Source organism: Hydractinia symbiolongicarpus, chromosome 15, assembly GCF_029227915.1.
Source record: "Hydractinia symbiolongicarpus strain clone_291-10 chromosome 15, HSymV2.1, whole genome shotgun sequence".
Lineage (NCBI taxonomy): Eukaryota > Metazoa > Cnidaria > Hydrozoa > Anthoathecata > Hydractiniidae > Hydractinia > Hydractinia symbiolongicarpus.
Genome location: NC_079889.1, coordinates 7,970,805 through 7,992,823, shown reverse-complemented (window position 1 = coordinate 7,992,823; position 22,019 = coordinate 7,970,805). Strand labels below are relative to the sequence as shown.

Below are 22,019 nucleotides of genomic sequence, written 5' to 3'. Positions count from 1 at the left end.
GCCGCGACAAGGTTCATCGACGGTGATGATTTCTTCAGACTGATGCTTTGAAAAGGCGTCTATCCCTATGAGTACATGGATGGCTGGCGCCAATTCAAGGAGACGGAGCGGCCTTCTATAGCAAGTTGAATATGAAGGGAATCAGCGACAACGACTACGAGCACGCGAAAAAGGTCTGGAATTTCATCACTCCGAAGGGGTCCGAGACTACCATGGGGGACTACCACGATATGTACCTCACCACAGACGTCTTGCTACTAGCCGATATCTTCCAGAGCTATCGAGGAGTGTGTCTAGAGAACTACAAGCTCGACCCTGCCCATTTCTACAATGCGCCTAGTCTCGCCTGGAAAGCCGCGTTGAAGTACGCAGAAATCAAGCTGGAGCTTCTTACGGACCCCGACATGCTTCTGATGTTCGAAAAAGGTATCCGAGGTAGTATTACTCAAGCTGTGCACAGGTATGCCAAAGCCACAACAAGTACATGGGGGACCAAAACAATCCCAATGAGGAGTCCTCATTCCTATAGTACCTTGACGCCAACAATTTGTACGGCTGGGCCATGAGACAAGACCTGCCCACGCACGGTTCAAGTGGGTGTCGAATGTGGAGACTTTTACCGAGAAGAGGATCGAGAAGCTCGTCGCTGACAACAAGCATGGTTATATCCTGGAAGTTGATATCAACTACCCTGAAATGCTGCACGAGAAGCACAACGAGCTACCCTTTCTACCGGAGCGCAAGGTGGTTCACAAGGTCGAGAAACTAATACCCAATTTGGAACTTCACGAGGCCCTGAAACATGGGCTCGAGCTCAAGAAGGTATACAGAGTCATCCAGTTTAACCCAAAAGCCCTGGCTGAAGGGTTATATCGACCACAACACGAGGCTTAGAACCGCCTCCAAAAATGAGTTCGAGAAGTACTTCTAGAGGCTCATGAACCTCTCGGTGTTCGGCAAGACCATGGAGAACCTGAGGAACCAACACAACATCCAGATGGTTACCAACGAGGACAAGTATACGAAGCTAGTCATGAAGCCAAACTTCAAGGGCAGAAACAGCAGCCACTTCATGGGCGTAGAAATGGGTAAGACTGAGGTAAAGATGAACAAGCCGGTGTATGTTAGTCAAGCTATTTTAGACAACTCGAAAATCGTGGGGTTTCTGGGGATTGGAAGAATTGGAGAGCCATATCGAGATATCACGACCATTTCACGTCATGAATTAGGTGGTCTTAGTAAGATCATCCTTGGCAAGGCAAAAAATCCGCATGATGCCTTCGTGACATTGGACGGTGCTCTCGAGATCGTGCGTCGTTCTAGAAATCCCAAAGCCGTTGAGCTTATGGGATAGTTGGCAGGAAAAGGCGTCGTAAAAATTACAAGATGAGGTCAGGGAGCAGCGCAAGATAGTCGAAGAGCAACGCACAACCATCGAGAACAGGGATATTGCCGTTGCTATGCTGGAGGACGATCTTGAAGAGAGGGACGAAGAAATCGTTGAACTACGGCAAAGGCATGTCCCCCAGGGATATCATTACGACAATATGCTCTGCTTTGTTAACAAGAATGATCCTCACGAGTGTGGAAAGAAAGGTAAGCATCCCTACTACATGATCAGATGTCAGCGCATACGGCTGGGCAAGAGCATGGGTATGCTGATGACAAAGTACCCCGAGAGCACTATAATCGGGAGATGTGACGATCCGAACGCGATACACACCTGTTGTCGGTTTAAGGAGGACACCCTGGGGGTTGCGAACTCTTACAAAAACCATTTCACTCTACCTGATGATGAGACGCGTGAGCTGTTCGAAGAGCTGTTTGATATTGATATGGAGTAGGCGCGCACAACTTTGTGGTTATACAAAAGCCACAAAAACACACCTGACAGACGCTGCTTGACCACTTCGGCTGTATGTTAAAAGGTAGTTAAATGTCAAAGAAAAATGGAGGCCTATGTACGGAGCTTGCAACTTAGAAACTTTTACGATATTCAGGTACCTGTGCTGAGATGCTGCATCAAGGCAGGATCTATTACCGGTTATTGCTCTACTTGCCTGGAGAATTTTAGATTTAGAAATGGGCAGTACTATGAAGGCTTTGTATATCCGGATGATGACGAGCTTTTAGACAGAGTAGCCTCGGGCGAAAAACCATGGGCGACAATCCCGACGGAATATATAGATGAGGATCTCGAAGATGAAGTGCTCGAGGTCGATATTGAAGACCGGGGTCGGCATTTCGTCTCCAATAAGGTGAACAGGCGGGGTGTGCTATGTTACAACATTATCAAGGACCCCAAATTAAAGCTCTCGGATCTGGCGGATCTGACAAAAATAAGCGACATACTCAAATTTCGTATTGAAGATAGACGCTTAGTTGACATCGACCTTGATATCGAACCTGATGTTATTTGCGCTATCGTCTATGGGTATCCGTTCTATACCGAGCCCCCTTTACTGTATTTATGGGATCCGAGTAAAGATTTGGAGGATGAACTCTTGAAAGTACTCCTTACTAAGCCTTAACCTCCTCCAGGGATACCAAACATTTTTTTTTGTATAGGGAGGTATTAATGTGAGCAACAGGTTCACATTAAATACGCTTACAAGTTCGCCTCGCGGCTCTGCAAGAGCTGGCAACTGAGCGGTTCCCCCTCTGTGGGGGAACCAGTGAAATGGCCATCCGGATTGAGAAATTTACCATTCTTTTACATGCTCGGGAGGTACTTCAACACCCTCGGGTACTAGCATCAACTCCTCCGCCACAAAGCTTTGATCAGGTGCCCCCGCGGAGCCGCTAGGCGATCCATCTGCCAAATAGTACAAAAACCTTGTGCCTGTCACGATACGATCGAGTCTATACGTTTTCATGCTCCACCAAGCGTCCATCGCGCGTCTTTTTTGATCACGATGCTCCTCTCCAGGTTGCAGCAGATACAACTATAGACCGTTATCGGGTAACGGTTTCTCATCGTGCTTTTCCTCGACCTGCGGCAGCTCCTGCAGAGCCGCTAGGCGAACCTCCTCGAGTTTTATCGCTTTCGAGGGCTTCATACCAATCATGGCGGTTTTGGTGTTGTTCAAACTTTTGACAATAGTATACAAGTGTTTGACCCATGAACTACTTTGCTCGTCAGAGACCAATTCTTGCGTATCTTGAGGTTTGAAAAGTCCAGCTTCATAAATGTCCTTGAGCATGTCGGCGACTTCGCTGGCTTTTTTCGTACGCAAAGGCCTTGCTACCTTATACCTCGAAGCCACATCGATGCCTGTGAGTATATACTTGTAGGTGCTACCATACAGCTTGTCATGGGGCATATAGAGCAAGTCGAATTGATGCATTTCATTTGGTTTTGTAATGGTGAAATGCCGATAATTGATGCGCTTGGGCCCTGGAATATGTCGGAGCCATAAAAGTTGTCTCGTCAGCCAGTGAGTAACTCTCTTTTTAGAAAGGCCAGAGTGGTCAGCGAGTAATTTGATCGCCTTGCGTCCTGTCCAGAGATATTCTGGCTGGTAGTAGATACTGCTTAGTTTTTCCTCCTCTTCTTCTGTGAGGATATGTGCTTTTACTTTCGACATGTTTATTACATGTCGAAAAATGTTCCGCGTTGCTGCTAGGCGAATTTGTATACTGCGAAACCGAGAAGAGCCAAGTATCCTACGATACTTGGCTCTTCTCATGTCATGTTGTTGTTTGGAAGGTATATAGTTGTCAGAGAGTTTTGGAGCTTTTTCGATCGTTGCGATATAGTACTCTCGTATGCCTTCATCGAGCTCTTTCAAGCTTTCGCCAGCTTGGCGCTTAAGCTCTCGCTGCTTGTTATACCAGTCGATTTTCCCTTGTCGATCGCGTACCCACTGTGCTTGAGCTGCTTGAAGTTGTTCAATAGCTTTGTCATGCCTTTTACGTTCTGCTTCACCATGCCCCGAGAGCTTGCTGAATAGGTAATTTGAACTGCTAAACGCGAGCGCGTTAATCAACGCTCCTTCTGCCATTACTGCCAAGGTAGCCATTGTTTATTTAGTACTCCGTAGAATGCCATCTGAAATCTAAGATGTTAATCTGAGCGGCCTGCAACAAGTACACGTAGCAACGGATATCCCCACTTGTACCATCAGCTTTTTTAGTCATGTGCAAGGTGATGCCATCACTAAGGCGTTGCAGAGGTCTCCCACTATCGTGCAGGCTGTGGTCCGGGCTACTTCGGTAGTCGAAAAAGAGCGCGTATCTTTCAGTGAAGAACTGCCCAATGGTCACCTCCGAGTCGAGGCTACCAAAGAGTTCAAAGACTTGTTCGAGATGGTCCTTGGGTAGCATGGCGTGGTTATACAGTTCATTTGGCTCACCTTCCACCGTGATCGAGATTTTCTCGATCTTTGGATTTTAGAAGACCTCGTTGACTCCACTGTAGGCCTTCACTTTTCCAGGGTCTACGAACAACAGTAAAACGCCTTTCAGAGACTTCGCGGGAGTATCGATCTGGAGGTTGTAGCTCGTATCAGCCTTTTTCATTGTCACAACCTTGCTGCGGAGTACCCTTTCATAGGGCAGGGCCAGCCTAGAGTATCGTGACATCATACGCTCGCGAGACCCTCGTTTGTCACTTTATCAAACTCCAAGCAAATGTGGGTGATCTTGTAAGCACCTTCAGCTGGTTTAGCTGGGGTAGACCCTGAAGCAGCCGTGCCTCCATCTTTGATCACATCGCTGTGCTGTGCGAAGTGCAGTACGAACTGCAGTCCGTCATATAGCCCTGCCTGGTAGAAGGTCAGGTCTCGTGTCAACTCAAACATCTTCCCCAGCGGGAAAGCAAAAGTATTGCCATACGCCGCCACGATCGCTTTTTCTTCGTCATTTCCTACATGGTCACTAGCCTTCACTTGCAGCGCTCTGATGGTGCCGTCATTTGGATTGATGCCCTCAGGAATTAGGTTGTTCTCTCGGTCAATTTTTGGCAGCCACAGATTCCGATAAACTGCGACTATATTGAAATCACTGATGTTCTGCACTTCGTGACCATTCAGGTTGATGCGACGGTTCTGCACCAGAGCCTTGCCTATGTTGCTGACGATGGTGTGTTTCGTATTGGTGCCAGTAGGTTCCAGGTCAAAGTGGAGTTTGAGAGAGCCTGGGAACATTACATCATTCTGTCCCATGTTTGAGACATCCACATACAAGTCTTCATTCTGGTTAATCGCACTGGGGACATGGGTGACTTTTACACGCTGCTTCTTGCCTTTCATCGCTAGCATAGTCTTTAGTTCCTTGTGTGGATCTAGCTTGGTTCCGTACATTTATTAATAGGTTGTAGAGCTTTTATACGAGAGGAAGACATTCAATATCAGGACGCGGAGTTCAGTAGCGCGAGTGAGATCCTTCGACCTAGGGATAATCCAGGAGCAAGCACTACGCCCGGAACACCTTCGGGAGGTACCACGACGGGGCAACAACAGATCACAGCAATGCAGGAGCTACTGAAATCAAAAGTTGCTGGCCTTTATGAACATCTTGGGAGTAAAATAGGGGAGCCAATATTGAGGAATTTTGATAATTTTGAATTGCGGGGGAATCGCCTTATCTTTAAACTAAGAAAAAAGGAAGGGAAACGCTTAACCCACCTATGGAAATTGATATAACCGACATGGTGTATAAAGAGAATGGCGCGTTTCGTGCAGTCGGTGAAATAAAGAGATATCTAAAGGTAGACATTTTAAGGGGTCTAGGATTTACCGACTATGTCACCACGCCCAACAAAATGGAATCGAGATAGAAACTCGCGCTAGAGGTTGACGTTATTGTTAATGAGGGTGAGGAGGACCCTGGCGAGATCATTCAAACGGAGACTATAGATAATATCAGGAGGGTTGTACACGATGTGGGAATCCTTACGGATACTTCATTCTCCGGCAAATTTATCGAAAGCGAATTAAAGGGGTATGATCTAGAACTTCAAACCTACCAGGGTAACATTAAAAGCCTAGAACATAAGATAACCTCATATGACATAAAGATTGAGGATGCGGAAAACAGTCTGAAACGGATCAAGGAAGATGTCGACGCTAAAGAAAAAATAGAAAAGCTTGAGAAAGGTATTAAGGGGATGAAGGATGAAAGAGATGGCTTACAGGAAAAGGTGAAAGAGCTCAAGCGTGATATTTACAGTCAGCTAAGACACATCAAGGATACTCTATTGAAAATCTCCGAGGATGACAAATCCCTGCTTGAAAAGCTCAGGATTCTCTTCAAGGAGCAAAGTCTTACTATAGCTAGTATCATCTCCGCTATAGATCTACTGGTTTCCACCATTGTACTTGCTGTTACAGGAGGAAGTGCAGCGGCAGGAGGAAATTTCGCGGCAGGTGCAGGAAAAGAAAAAAATAAATTAAATCAATCAATCAAGGCTTTGTGGAGAAACAACTTAAAAGACTTGGGAGATTTTTGAAGTATCTAGCAGGGAAAGCAGGTGCTGCACTACCTGGGATCATTGGCAGCGTGGTCTCGTTCTTCTTTAGACTGGCTGCCAAAATTGTAGAGTACGCAGCTCAGCATCTATACCTGGCTGCTGCTGGTGCTGTGTGTATTGTTGTGGCTTATATGGGGAACAAGAGGAGCAAGGGCAAATCGCACTGAGAGTTTAATTTGTTGATCAACAAATTAGACCTTTACTTAAACCGTATGTATACGAGGATCAGTCCTACTCCTAACGTAACCAGCGCGGCCTTGGTATCCTCGTGTCTCTCGGGGGCTTCCTTGGTGTCAGGATGAGGCGTGGTTTTTTTTGACTTGATAGCCTGCCTAGGAGGTGTAGTGAAGGATGCCTCATGCTTGACAGCATGGTCGAAGGCTTTGGTATTCAGATCTAGCTCCACCCCTACGCCTATGTTAGAGGGCGCGATCAGAACGTTGTTATTATACCCCGCAATCTTTCCAATGCAGAGGGGGAGCATGTACACGCTGGACATCACGGCGAAGTTTACCGGAATCCGCACCTTTTAAAACTCGGTGATGTCTTGATCTACGTTCTCCTCACGTTGAACCATGGCCTCGAATTTCTGCAGGAGGATCTGTCTCGCCGTGAAGTTATCGGCGTTAGAGCCTAGGATTGAAGCCTTGGCACTCGCTTGGGATCCTAGTAGCAAGATCACGTAAACGCGAATACTCTCGCTAAGCTTCATCAGACCTTCAGATGTTAAACCTTGGCTAGTGGGGATGATAAATTTGGCCCAGTCGCCAGCTACTTGAGGCCACCATCTACCATTTGTCAACGACGACACAAGAGCTTTGAACTTGTACAAAGCGTTGGGGTCCGCACCGTAGTCACGACATATTTGCGCATACTCCAAGGTGGAGTAGGGGTTCTCGTATGGGGTAAAGCCTCTTTCGTAGGGCATGGGTACCTTCATTCTCGCGAGAATACGTCTCATGTGGTAGTACACGTGGAATTTGAAAATGGATTGAACGAGGGGTACAGAGCCACTCATGTGCTTGGCAGAGATCCCCAACGCCGTTGTCGCGAAATGACAAGCGAAATTCACCTGGATATTCCAATAGTCTAGGGCTTGCCCCTCCCAATTTACACTCACGGGATCGTTCAACAAGTTAGTGGGGACTTTGATGGGGTACTTGGTGAACTGTGGGAAGGCCACAGAAATGTGCTGAGTCGTACTCACGTAGAGGTCTTGATGCTCCAATTGGAGTACACCGAGAGGCCACTCACCTCTGTTGGACTTGTACTTTGCTCTCGGGTTGTACGAGTAAATGCTCATGTTTCTTTAAAGAAACATGAAGCAACTGTATATAAAAGACATTTGGAACCCCACGATATTCGACCCTCATCTAGGGGAGAACACGAGGATCGCTCCAAAATCCATCAGTATCCGCCCTAGGTGGGTGAACCTCTTCACTAAGAGCAAGATCAACATCCATAAAGCGGGGTCTAAGTCGATGGAAGTCGGGGATTTGGAAGTCCTCATCTCGATTGCACCGGGTTTGTATTAAATCGAGGATCTCGCGGCAATAGTTAATAGTCAAGCGGGAGGAAGGATCAAGCTCCTTGTACTCAGGAACGGAGTCTGTAGACTCCGTGTCAACAAGGGGTACAGGGTGATATTCGATCAACCACTGCAGGACATTATGGGACGGGCCTTTGATAATATTGTAATATTTACCGCGGGTGACTACAACAGCATAAATAAAACTGACGTTCAGCAGCGGCTGAGACTCATATGCTCCCAACTGGATCCGGATTATTCTCTTTTAAATGGTGAAAAATCCAATATACTAGCCCTGCTTCCTATAAAAGAGCTAAACGCTTGGGGTATATGGTGACATGGAGTTTCGACACTCCTGTATACCTCCCCCTTAAAGGTTCAACAGACAGGTTAGATTTCATGCTTATCAACGAGTATTAAGACGAAAAGAACCCTTTCGCGGGAATTACCATGCACTTGCTTATAGAATAAATATGGCTGACATTGCTAAGCTTTACCCGCCTTTGCCTTCTGCACCTGCGGAAGACACACAGGAGGATACTTCACAAGTCTACAGGCTCGGCAAAATTGAGGAGGTGGAGGAATACTTGCGAGGTGAGCTTAAAGAGCGGGACAAGCTCGCTAAAAAGTTCAAGATGCATGGGACCTGGGTACGCTTCTGCGACCATGATTTGCTCAGTATCAGCATCATCACCTCAGGTGTTGGCATAGGTGCATTGGCTTCGGGTCTGGGAGTTCCCCTCTGCATTGCCATGGGTGGTATTACGATAGCCGTAGGTCTAGGACAAGTGGGTCTACGGAATGCCGGGAAGAGACTAGGTGCGAAGAGTAAAAAACATGAGGGCATCAGACTACTAGCGGAGACCAAGCTCAACTCTATCGTTGACTTGATCTCGAGAGCCGTTGAGAATGGTGTGATCAGCGACTACGAGTTCAGCCTAATAGTGCAGGAAAAGCAAAAATACATGGTGTTGAAAGAGCAAGGCCGACAACGAACGCGCAAAATCGTGGACTCGATCAACGAACGGGAACGTATGCAGCTTGTCGCGCAAGGTCGTGAGGAGGCCAAGGATGAACTGCTCAAAAAAACCAGCTTATTCATAGATCTAGTGTGTTGAACAACATACTAGACGATTTCGAGTACTTCTCCAGTGTCTTGGTCGATGATGAGGTTGCCATCATGTACGACACGTCGCTGCTTTTCGGAGAGCTGTCTCGAGTATTGCTCGAGATTTTTCCGCCAAGCGATTCTGACGCAAGGTTCGCAATAGGGACCGTCTGTCTGTGTCGAAACGGACTTGTACTTCACCTTTCGGATGGCTTCGAGAAGAGGACCCTTATTTATAGTTGAGTAGTTACAGACCTTTAGTGCTTTCGCTTCCTTTTTCAAGGCGGGAACGCTCATGTTTGTTTCTATGTTGAAGTACAACAAAGAACCTTGATGGGCCACTTACAATACAGTGAAGCTCTCATTATCAGAGTCACTGAAGTAGCAAGTGCCGTATCCTTCGATGTCTTTATATTTGCACTCTTCCAAGTAGGTCTGTGCGTAGTAGTTGCGCCCTTGCCTGTAGATACTCGCTAGTTTCACGATGGCCTTACACTCGCAGCTTTTTTGTGGTATCTTCTTCTTATGGAATTTTGTTCTGATCTCACCATCCCAAATCTTGAGCTTGGTGCTCCGGTACCGTCCTTTTTTCACGCTGGTGTTGGTGAAGCAAACCCCCTCCAGGGACTGGACCCTATCCAAGATCTCTTCATATTTTTCTAGCCACTCGGGATAGAAAGCGAGGTCGAACAACATAGTAAGCACGGAGCCCTCGCTGTTTTGAGAGACACCTTTGGAGCGGATCTTTTCAGGGGTCAGAATCACTAACGGTCCTAGGTTTCCGTCTTGATCCTGATAGCCAATCACGAAGCGCTCATCCTTGCCTTTATTTGCTGGGATAGAGTCGCTCAGTACAAGTTTTTTAACGTTCACTTCTTCGATTTTTAGCGGTTTCGAATTGATGTAAAGGTCTTCAGATTTAACAGTTTTGCTTCCAAATTTCAACATTCTCTTTATTGTGGAAACAAAACTTCAACCAACTTTTTTCTATGTCATTGCGCAATTCTTGAAACCTATTCTTATTCATTGTTATTAAACTCACAAGTACTATGATCCTCCACGCTCGGGCAGCGAGGGCATCTGTCTAACAGCCTCAGCGCACATTTCCAGGGTCTTGAAATGGTCCGGAGCAAACCCGAGCAGCCATGGGTACTCTTGAACCGCTTTGGTACGCATTTTCTGTGTCTTGAAACGGTCCGGAGCAATCCTGAGCATCTGGGGTCTATCTTGAACCGCCATCGCGCACATTTCCCGGGTTTTGATATGGTCCGGCACAAACTCGAGTGCTCTGGGATCCTTTTCAACCACCCTGGTACACATTTCCTGGGTCTTGAAATGGTCGCGAGTTGCATTCTCATGATGTCGGCTCATATTTATATTACATCCTAGCATCAACTAGCAGTCTCAACTCTATGGACTCTCCCCTACTCAAATGCGCTGCTCGAAATTTTGTTGACGTCAGCATTACTTCACCATTCTTGAGTGCGCATGCTCGATATTTTATCGGTATTCCCGGAATTGTCAAATTCGGGGAAATCGGGATTTCGGGGATTTCCCTTGTCGTCCGTCGACTGCGCTAGAACATACATTTTACTATCTCTTCGAGCAGCACAATGTCATATTTTGCCTCTTCTTCTATAGCAACGGGTAACATGGCAACCAATCAATGAATGTTTTGACTTAATTTTGTCGTACCGTCCCATACTATGATATCCTCATCTCTTATCTTCAGAAAAGACAATCCTCTGTGATATTTTGTGATGTTTTTTTCTAGGGGAACCTTAAATAAAGTTGAGTTTTCTGCTGAGGTAGATAAAGCCGGTTGAGAATTTATTTAAAAAGTAGCGAAGATGCATATGGTAATGAAGACGGCCGTGACACGAGTATTCCAGTGGAAATGTGATTATAGAAACCGAGATATGAATTTTTTTTTGCCTGTCTAAAGACGTTTCATCCAACCTCGATCCCAGGGCCTGTAGCGTTTTCTGTACAATCTCGTACCCAGAGCGTCTTCTTCTCTTTGTGATATGCATGCTGTAAGTGATGTTTGTCAGGGATTTACTGTTGTTTGACATATAAGCATGTCTAAAGTGTCGGGTACAGTTTTTAAAACTACCAAACTCCTTTATCATTGGCAAGGTTATGACGACGAAATTAAACAGAGATTACCGGTGAAATACATTTACACTAGGCATCAAAAAGTGATCAAATGGATAAAAAAAGAAATTCAACGAAGATGAAAGAATAAATGTTAATGACAAATTTTGTTATTTTTTGCCAAACTCGTTCCCAGCGCTTCTTAGGCTTTTTCACTGGGACGGAGCCCAATGAAAAAAACCTAAAAAGCACTGAGAACGAGGTTGATTCTTTCCCCTTGTCTGCTAATTAGAAAGCGAATTGATAGAAAAAATCGATTTGGTGTGCTCCATTCGCTAAATATAGAATGTTCAGTGATTAAATGTCCGCTAATTATAAAGTTTAATTCATAAGGACTATATTTTTGTTCGTTAATTAACACCTGTGCCCCAGAACGGCCTGAACGACAACAAGTTTAGGAGGGATGTTAAACCATGCTTCGTACTTACGGCTATGGCCGTTTGATAAATGTTAACGGACCTAACTCTGCTTGTGTTGTGGTGAAAACAAGGCTAACATTTATTTTATTCTATTGTGATTTTATTTATTTATTTTGAGGGGGTGTTGGTTATTCTTTGGAAACCTAATTAAAAAGTGGAGCGAGTCCTAGTAGTTAAAAAACAATGTTAGTGTCCTACATATGAAAGTTTCATACGTTAAGAATTCTTAATAAACTAGGAAATTAAATATTGATTAAAGCAAATTAGCAGGGAAAGCGTTAATTAGCCCAACACGTGTTACTGCGCACACGTACTCAGCTTACCCTGGGCCTTACTGTGTGAGTGTTCTTTAAAGCTTGTGAATAAAACCAAATCAGAATTCAATGTGAAACGCTAAAACCTAGCAGGATTGAGCCAGGCACTCTGAGGGAGGGCAAGGAAACACCGTTAAGTTTAGCCGATGCTGAAGAAAAAACGAGCTTGTTGTCCCAGTCACTATTATATAAATGTAGCCAAAAGTATATCGCAATGCATCGAGACAAATTCTAATGTTATTTTTAACCGCTGACCGAACCCGTTTGCACCGCGGGCTCTATATCCCCATCGAACGAACTGGGAAAAAGCAAGAAGGCGGCAATGGCGAACGGTGTACAGTTTGTCACGCCCAATTGAAAGGAGGTAATACTGGCTTATATAACAGCTAAAACTAGTATCTTATCTTTCTATATTGATTTTAGAGCTTTTAATAAATTATATTTTTGTATATTCGCCCTGTTTCTATTTTTAATCTCTTCTGACAGGCCACAAATAACTCAGGCATATGACCTTAGTAACAAACCTTTTGGATTTTCCAATCTTAACAGGCGATATTTTTGCCATGCTCCCGGCATTAACTATTTTGAATGATTCTATACCTTCCACAAACATTCAACAACTCGGATCTGATTCATAAATTCATGACTCGGGTTTGAGTCCCCACTCCAGCACACCTTTTTGAATGTAGTGTTGTTATCAGCCCACTTGGTTTGGTGCCATCTATTGACCGCTAACCCGCTTGTGTGGCAGAGAAGTAAGTTAGAGCAATGCTAATATATATCTCTTGCAGTGATGTAACATAGTTATAGTCAGAGAAAAGGAAAAGCTAGCCATTACGATGGAATCTCCACGGACAGTAATACTTGACGTTAATCCTTCCACAATAAGTGAAATTACAGTCCCAATATTTATTTGCATGCGCATCTAAGTGATTGCGTAATGCCGAATGCGCGCACACATTTGGAGGTAAAAATGTAAACAAACCAAGCTGACACGGAGGAAAATTTTAAAATAAACAAAATCCACAATAAAAACGTGTGGGAAATTTATGTTTCAATATTTATTCACAATATGTTTTAACCATGCTGTACTGGCACAATTTTATTTTAGCATTCACACAAATAAAACATGCATTCAAAGCTTGGCTTCTTTAACATACTGCTCAGAGAACAGCTTCTATGGACAATCTTGTTGTCACTCTTATGCTTGTTTAGCAAAGTAATTTTCAGAAACGGATTATGCTGAGAGGACGAACTGCATGCATGTTTTTGGGATAGCATTACGTAATGTTATATGATGCACACGCAGGAAAAGCATGGCACTATGATTGAGTGTATCACTTGTTTGTTAATCAGAAAGGACCTATAATTAGTCTACCAGCATAGTTAGTCAATGTGTGATATTGTTATGATACACTGTATAATTAGCTGCTAATTAAATGGTAAAGAAATTATATACCTTAAGTGGATAAATGTTGGCAAGTATTTAATTTAGCGAAAGCCCAAAATGGAATATTTGGCAGGGATTTAATTTAGTGAATGATAAATTTTATAAAATTTGGCTAGGATTTAATTTGGCGAATACAAAAAATTGTTTATTTTGACGGGGATTTATTTTGACACAAAAAATAATTTTTATGTCTTGAAATGTTTTATAAAACATAAGAATAAACGTATATATATATACACAAGATTTACCTGTAACTCAATTTTTTGTCAGACTTGCAAGCATTGGGTACATAAGAAGTGCAGTAGTATTGGTGGAAGGTTCAGAGCTGATATTCAGTTTGTATGCAAGCGATGCAAAAGTTAGATAATAGAGAATGAAGTATTTCCAGCTTCAATGATTTATAACAGTGGCTCATTAGAGAAGGGGGTGTGGGAAGAAGTGTTACTTGCAGGATATGTTCTGCTTGGAAAAAGTTCGTAGAGTTACTTCCTTTGTTGACTAGCAGAGTCTTGTCAATTAAGTTAAAAGGTAGGTTGTATGAGGCCTGTGTAAGAAGTGTTATGTTGTACGGTAGTGAGACATGGGCAGTGAAGCAGGAAGATCTTGACCGTTTAGAAAGGAATGCTATGAGAATGGTTAGGTGGATGTGTAACACCAGTCTGAGAGACAGAATGAGTTCAGATGAGCTAAGAAGCAGCCTAAGTATCCGTAGAATTAAAGATGTTATCCAGATAAGAAGATTGAATTGGCTGGGGCACTTGGAAAGAATGGAGGAGGATAATTGGGTAAGAAAGTGTAGAGACTTGATAGTTCCTGGGGCAAAGCCCAGAGGCAGACCGAGAAAGACTTGGCAGGAGGTTATAAGGACAGACTTGATACAGAGGAAGTTGAGTTTAGATCTAACACAGTCTAGATCAGATTGGAAGAGGGTCATTAATATACCCCGTCCAACCCATGCTAGCATGGAAAACGGACGTTAAGCCGAGAATGATGATGATGATGAATCCTCTTTATACTTATAAAAAAGGGTTATTTTTTTAGGAAAAAAACATTTTTTTTAATTTGCAGGGTTTTAATTTGGCGAACGGTAAACTATGTTAAATTTGGCGAGTATTTATTTTGGCGAATAGTCAGTTATCAAATTTTTAGCGGGTATTTAATTTGGTGAATTTCGCCAAACTTAATCCTCGCTAAAATTTATCCACATCAGGTAGTTATCACTTTGTTAATTCTCCTGCTTATGCATCAGAACACTTGGTATGCCATCTGGACCAGGTGTAGCTTGCCGTGAAAGGTCATTTAATGCTTAATGAAAAGTTCATCAGTTAACTCAACACAGGTGATACTTTTAAACGAATCAAGGTCCTTGATTTTTAGAGTACCATTATGATTTGAGGAAAGATGCGCTATTTACATGGTCAGGTCAGCATTTATCAAGTAACGCAATAGTAGGACTCTAATCAGGACTCCTCGTCACATTCGTACAATTTTCTTTAGGAAAAGGTACTACTATTCTTTCCATTTTCAAAAAATCTAAGTTTTATGCTTTCCAGTGATAAAAACCCTTGTCACAAAACACTTGGAAAGAAAGTTTAATCCATTGCTACTTTCTTTGTTTATATTAAACTATAGCTGGCCAGGTTCAAGATTTATAGGAACCCACACATTTCTGGTTTCCAGTCATTAAAATCAAAAATTATACCATTTACTCACTTGATTACTTGATAAGATTCTTCTACTTCCACAATAAGGGCAGAACTGTCCATCTCACCAACATTCTTCTTTTATCTATCTTGTGTATGTTTATCATCATTGTAAGATCGTTTGACATCTTCTAGTACTGTTGTATTGAACATGTGGGTGGTCATCAAGACTATCCAAATACTTGTCAAAATTAGTTTTGAAGGAGTTTGTAGTGGTATTAGTGATGTCTCTTTTTTTGGCAGTTTGTTCCACATTCTCGTGACATGTGTTGAAACTGTGATATCAGGCGGGAATATATCCTCCTTTGCGGGTAATTTGTAGTCTGGTTTGGTAAAGATGTTAATAATTGTTTCGCAAAAAGTTCAGCCATTCCTGAATTATCATACATACTTTCTTTTAACATTTTTTGAAGGTCCTATGATATGTTTTAATTTAAAAATATTCTTGGCATAAGAAAAAGTTTTTGAAAACGAAATGTTTCAGGCTTTCACTCTGTGAAAACCGCTTGAAAAGAAACACATGGGAAGTGAATTCTGCATTGTCTAGTTTATTTCATAAGCTATACTATGCGCTTTCTGTTTCTGTGTTTTTCAAAATTTCTTATGTTGCTATAGCACTTATAGCTATACAAGGAAACAATCCCTTGACAAGGGATTGTACCCTAAGCTTTCAGACAGTTTTTACAGTGTATATATATAAATATCTCGTATTAACCATTGCATCCTACAAAATACTAATATTCAGAGCAAATAAGGAGAGCTTTACTCTAAAAAATTTTAATAGTATAACATGTTGTGTCATTATATTTTGCTCCCTATACATCTCTGAAACCCTCTGAAACCCAAGACTTGTTTACAGTATGCACATTGCATTGAATTATAATGATAGTGCCATAATACAGTGCCTGTATTATTACATAGATAATTGCTGCAATTTAAAATGAACAACCTCTTTAACAAGAAATACAGGAAAGAGTTGATGATAAGTAACTCTTTCTTTCCTAAAATTCTTCAACATCTTAAATTTGACCTTGAAAGCTAGATTTTCCTCAAATCTTATAAATTATAAAGTTTTAAACCTAAAACCACCCTATTTTTTGTTTCAAGTTACAAAAAGATGATGAATGCATGTTTAAATTATATAATAAATCGCCGTAAAACTGTACTATATTTCGCTCTAAACTTTTCGCTCTAACTTTGCTGTAGTGTAAAAAGTTTAACCCTGTTTGCAGCACACAAAATGGTTAGTCATTTTTTTTTCGAACGAATAAAAAATGAGTCGTAGGAACAAGATTTTGAATTTTATTTTAAAAAAGTTTTTTATCAAGGATTGCAGTTTGTTCTGTTCTGCTGTGCAACCTACAAAACAGTGTTCTCAGTAGCAGTTAAACTTAACTTCATTAAAGAATGACTTTTTATATCAATAGATTTATTTCAAACAACTTAGTCATATTTCCTAAATTGTGCTGACACTTCACATTTTTTGTACTGCCTGAGGTGACCTATTGTCTTAGTAATAATTTTCTTGAATATAATAATCAACCCTTTCATTTTAGGTGAAGGATAAAATATTTTTTAATGTAGCAATAAATTTCTAAAAATTGGATTTTTGACAGGTTAGTAGTTAGATTATTTGTAGCAAATGTGTAAATATTTGTGTCATCATTCATCATCATTCTCGGCTTAACGTCCGTTTTCCATACTAGCATGGGTTGGATGGGTATATTAATGACCCTCTTCCAATCTGATCTAGACTGTGTTAGATCTAAACTCAACTTCCTCTGTATCAAGTCTGTCCTTATAACCTCCTGCCAAGTCTTTCTCGGTCTGCCTCTGGGCTTTGCCCCAGGAACTATCAAGTCTCTACACTTTCTTACCCAATTATCCCCTCCATTCTTTCCAAGTGCTTTAGCCAATTCAATCTTCTTATCTGGATAACATTCTTAATTCTACGGATACTTAGCCTGCTACTTAGCTCATCTGTTACACATCCACCTAACCATTCTCATATCATTCTTTTCTAAATGGTCAAGATCTTCTTGCTTCACTGCCCATGTCTCACTACCATACAACATAACACTTCTTACACAGGCCTCATACAACCTACCTTTTAACTCAATTGTCTGGCATTATTTTTCTTGCATTTATCCAAAATTAGAAAAAATAAACAGAAGCTTCTATCCTCAAAAGTGGTGTTTTATAAAGGATTCTGTAATATGTAGATTTTACATGAAAATGCTTAGCTCTTCCTGTGCAAAGATTATTAATAATGCACCAATGTATAAAGAAACTATTTTGGAATCTTCGCACAATATTTTTTGTAAAAATTGAGTCCAACTACTATGAGTTTATCTAGCAACTAATATATTAATTCCAGCTTTCTCAGTTTCGTAAATATTTATTTCCCAATTGAAATTCATCCCAAATTTTTCCAATTTATTGGATGGGCTATTTATATTCACTACAAAATATGGGACTTATAGCCCATTTTGTAAAGGAATAAGATCTAAGACAACCTTGATCAAATTCCCATTTGGGATTTAGCAGCCCTTATTTTACATTCCTGGATTATGTAACCCTGATAATCTATGAAAAAAATCCTATTGTTTTAATTTTTTAGGTAAAAAAAAGAATCAAAATGGGGAAGTTGCTCTCCAAAATCTTTGGCAACAAAGAAATGAGAATTTTAATGTTAGGATTAGATGCTGCTGGCAAAACTAGTATCTTTTCACTTGTTATACCACGTTTTCTTATTGTATTATAAAACATTTATATGACATTTTCCTCACACAGGGAAAGGTTGTCTTGTTCCTCTCATATAAATAGAAAGTAAAATTGATATCATGTTATAATGTTTACTTTCTTAGTGAGACATTTTTTTTGTATGAAGACACCTGATGGGTTAAGTTGTTAATAACTTGTTTTCTTTATTTCCCAGAATACTAGAGTCAAACATTTTTTTTTCTCTTTTTCTACTCTCATCATCATCATCATTCTCAGCTTAACGTCCGTTTTCTATGCTAGCTACTCTGGTGGCTGTAAAATAAGGACTTGCTTCTGTTTAAAATCAAAAGATATAATTTGCAGTCAAATACAGTTAGATTAATTATAAAATACTCACTGATTTGAATTTTCTCTATAAAAAATGCAAAACTGTGTCAATACAACGAAGGCACAATTTGTACTTATACAAATTGAACATTCAGTTTCTGTTTGAATTGTTTTTGTCTTCCTTAACTTTTCTTCTAGCTATTTTATATAAGTTAAAATTAGGACAATCAGTGACAACGATTCCCACAGTTGGTTTCAATGTCGAAACTGTCACATATAAAAATGTTAAATTCAATGTTTGGGTAAGTTATGTTTTTTGTGTGTGATTGGCTTGCATCGTTTACTTAAGGATATATTTACTTTTTGTGGGAGGGGAAGGGGGAAGTTGGGGGGGGGGATTATTTGAATCCCTTGTATTGTTGGAACTTTTGTTGCAGGGCAGATGAGGCTTTTATTCCATCAGTTAACCCGAGGTATAAAATGATATTGGGCTTATATTATAGAGCTTAAAAAGTTGGTTAACAAGTCTTTTTAATTTTTTTAAAAAGCTCTTTTTGTTCTCAAGATATTCACATTTAAAGAATTTCAGATTTAATTATGCTGCATGAATTATGATGATATTTCAGTAAAAGCAAATTTAGACATTTTCTTTCATCAGTAATTTTAGGCCTGTTAAGGGGTGTGCATTCAAACTTTATCAATGCATAGATATTATAAAGGTTAATTGATTAACATAATTTTTTTTGCCAAAATGTTTGCTGACGAACTCATAACTTGGGATCTGCATGTCGGTTTGCAATCAAATTTTGTGAGTAAACATATAGGGCTTATACAAGCTTACCCACAAAATTTGATTGCAAAACAAGTTGCAGATCCCGAGTTATTGAGTCGTCAGCAAAAAAATAAGAGCTGGACAAAAATGTCCAAATTTGCTATTACTGAAATATGACATCATAATTCATGCAACATAATTAAATCTGAAATTCTTTAAATGTGAATATCTTGAGAACGAAAAAAGCTTTTTAAAAAAATTAAAAAGACTTGTTAGCTAACTTTTTAAGCTCTATAATATAAGTCCAACATCATTTTATACCTCGGGTTCCCTTTAAATCTTAAACTCAAAAGAGAATCAAGACAGTCATTTTGAACCTAAATATATAGCACGGTTTTGCAAAGTTTGATAAAAATTCAATTCTTGTATATTTTGTTCATTATTTCTTGTTGTTACTAGTTTTCATTTATTTGTTGTAACAAAATTAAAATTGATAATTTTGTTGTTGAATATTTAAACTGTAAATAAAGAAAGCATAAAATAGCAAGATTCGACATGCTTTTTCGTAAACAATTTTAATTGCTCATATATGTTTAATTGAATTTGATAAAATAAGCTGCTTTATTAGATTTTTTGACTCTTTTCTGTCTGTAGGATGTTGGCGGTCAAGATAAAATTCGCCCGTTATGGAGACATTATTATACAGGAACACAGGGACTTATTTTCGTAGTGGACTGTGCTGATAAAGATCGGATTGAAGAGGCTAGGCAGGAACTGCATAGAATTATAAATGACCGAGAAATGAAAGATGCAATTATATTAATCTTCGCAAACAAACAAGATTTGCCTGATGGTATGTATGATACTCTTTCTGTTACAGTAAACACTGACTTTATTGGTTGACTCGTTTTAACTAACGTCTTTCTTAATTTTTTCTTTTTAAATTTTTTTTTAGCTAACCCTGAGGTTATTTGAATTTTCGTGTATTTGAGCCAGCAATCTGAAAACTTAAGCAAGTCAGGGAATTTAAAAAAAAGTCAGAATTTAGTAAAAATTGTAAATGGTTGTTGTGTAAAACTCAGCTGCCAAATACGTGAGTATAGTGTCAACTCAGTAAGCAGTTTTCAAGAATTTCCAAAATATTTGGCCTATAATAGTTAAAAAAATGATGTCAGAAATTTTAGTCAAATGTCAGGGAATTAATATATTGAGTGAACACTCTGATGCAATACAGTCTTATACCCTATACGCTATTTAACCCGAATACCAATAAGCAGCTTATATTTAAGATGTTTCATACATACAGAAAAAAAATCTAAGTTGCTTTAGATAGAAGCAATATCTGATCAACGTAATCGAAATCTGGCAGGGTTTTTGATATTGTTTGTCTTCTGTTGGTTTTACAATTTTAACGTAATTTATGGAAGTTAAACATTTATCCAATAATATATTTACTTTTTAATTTGTAATTAAATAAAAAATATAATAAAAACTAAGGGGAAGGGTCAGATTTGGTAAATATATTAGATCAGTGGTACCTAGATAGGAAGGTGGATTCTTTACTGGGGGAGATTGGTACCCTCTGCTCGTTATAAAAGTAGATTTTTTTTCTTTTTAGCAATGAAACCACACGAAATACAAGAAAAATTAGGATTAACTAGAATTCGTGATCGTAACTGGTTTGTACAACCTTCCTGCGCAACGACAGGTGACGGACTATATGAAGGACTCACATGGTTAACTGCAAATTATAAATCGTGAATATTCCCCCTTTACACTTTCATATAAAAAAAAGCTTGTAACGTCAAAAATTATATATAAAAACAATTTTCCGCTATCAATACAAAAGCTGTTGCGACCAAACACTGTTCAATCCGCTATTGTTAACAACCTGGATAAGATTGTCTTGTCATTGGTCGATACAATTGAATGCATGTTTTTGATTGGTTGTTGGCGATGATGTAACCTGTTTTCATTGGTTGATGTCTGCATTCACGATGAATGATAATGATATAGCCTTTCCTTGCAGTGGAAGACCAACGGATTTTTATATATATAATGGTCGTTAACTGGTTACGTATGTGTTTGTGGGAAATTTCGTTGAATTTGCTAAGCCTCAATATTTTTTGCTTTATTTCTGATTAATGCATATAATTCGGGTCTTTATTTTATTACTTTCTCACGGCATTTAACTTAATTATTTTGCAGATTGATTTAAAATTGTTCCTAAAATATTTTGTTTACATGTTTTGACGGCTGCAACATGCGTTACCAGGACGTAACCATGTATTTTTCAATTTTACAAACACCCCCGATTTTTTTCGCAAAGATGAACTTCGTAGGGGCTCTTTGTAAGGAGCCAATAAAATTAAAGGCGGTTCTTACAACCCCCCTCAATTTTAGTGGTAATTTTATACGCCAATGGCTAGGATAGATTTGCGCGAACAAGATACTCGATTCAATGTAAACAATCCCTTAGCCTTCTTAAATATCCGGCATTTCTCGTCGACCTTATTAATATCTACCATTACTACATCATGAATCTCTAAACCACTCGTTACCCCTTTAAATTCATTGTTTTTTTGTATTCGCTTGTATATAGAAATCGTTTTATTTGTCAATTTCCTTTTGCCTCCCGTCCAAAAGAAAATCGACAAAAATTTATAGGGAATTATAAGCATTGTATGTTAGAGTACTGATTGGTATTATTTTTTCCTTTGCAATATGTTATTTCTGACCGTATACCTCATTTCCATTATTCGTGCAGAAACTTTGGTTTTTGTAGTTCAGAAACAAACTAATGTGAATAAGATTTTGTGAACAAAAAAATTTTGCGAACCCATGCTGTCGGGAACATTTGCTACGAACATTCGTTAATTTAGCCAAAATTCGCGAAAGAATCTGCACTTAAATCTATGCAGAAAAGTGTACCGTAAATTTAGCGCACCCTCTCATTCCTTTAACTTCCCTTCTCGATTCAGTGCCTTTTCTCTTCAAGAAAAATGGTAAATCGCCCTGTGGCGTGTAATTGAATATACTTGGAAA

At 40.0% G+C, this 22,019-nt stretch overlaps 1 protein-coding gene across 2 annotated transcripts; it reads left to right on the top strand.

Annotated features, from left to right (window-relative positions):
- Positions 1 to 11,616: 11,616 nt before the first annotated feature.
- LOC130629144 (ADP-ribosylation factor 6) lies at positions 11,617 to 21,692 on the top strand. 2 transcript variants are annotated; one of them, XM_057442255.1, is made up of 6 exons: positions 11,620 to 12,362; positions 16,708 to 16,767; positions 17,772 to 17,871; positions 18,401 to 18,504; positions 19,629 to 19,827; positions 20,593 to 21,692. In XM_057442255.1, the coding sequence occupies exons 3-6, from the start codon at positions 17,790 to 17,792 to the stop codon at positions 20,733 to 20,735; spliced, it is 528 nt and encodes a 175-aa protein (XP_057298238.1). In that variant the 5' UTR covers positions 11,620 to 12,362; positions 16,708 to 16,767; positions 17,772 to 17,789; the 3' UTR covers positions 20,736 to 21,692. The 2 variants fall into 2 exon arrangements, with proteins under 2 accessions (XP_057298239.1, XP_057298238.1); XM_057442256.1 differs by lacking the exon at positions 16,708 to 16,767 and having other exon boundaries at positions 11,617 to 12,362.
- The last annotated feature ends 327 nt before the right edge of the window (positions 21,693 to 22,019 follow it).

What these genes read in the sequence shown, in the direction of transcription:
- LOC130629144 (XM_057442256.1), top strand. Translation starts at nt 17,790, where the DNA reads ATGGGGAAGTTGCTCTCCAAAATCTTTGGCAACAAAGAAATGAGAATT. An exon ending in AGATGCTGCTGGCAAAACTA is followed by an intron (nt 17,872 to 18,400) that starts GTATCTTTTCAC and finishes CTTTTCTTCTAG; the next exon opens with CTATTTTATATAAGTTAAAA. An exon ending in CAAACAAGATTTGCCTGATG is followed by an intron (nt 19,828 to 20,592) that starts GTATGTATGATA and finishes TTTTCTTTTTAG; the next exon opens with CAATGAAACCACACGAAATA.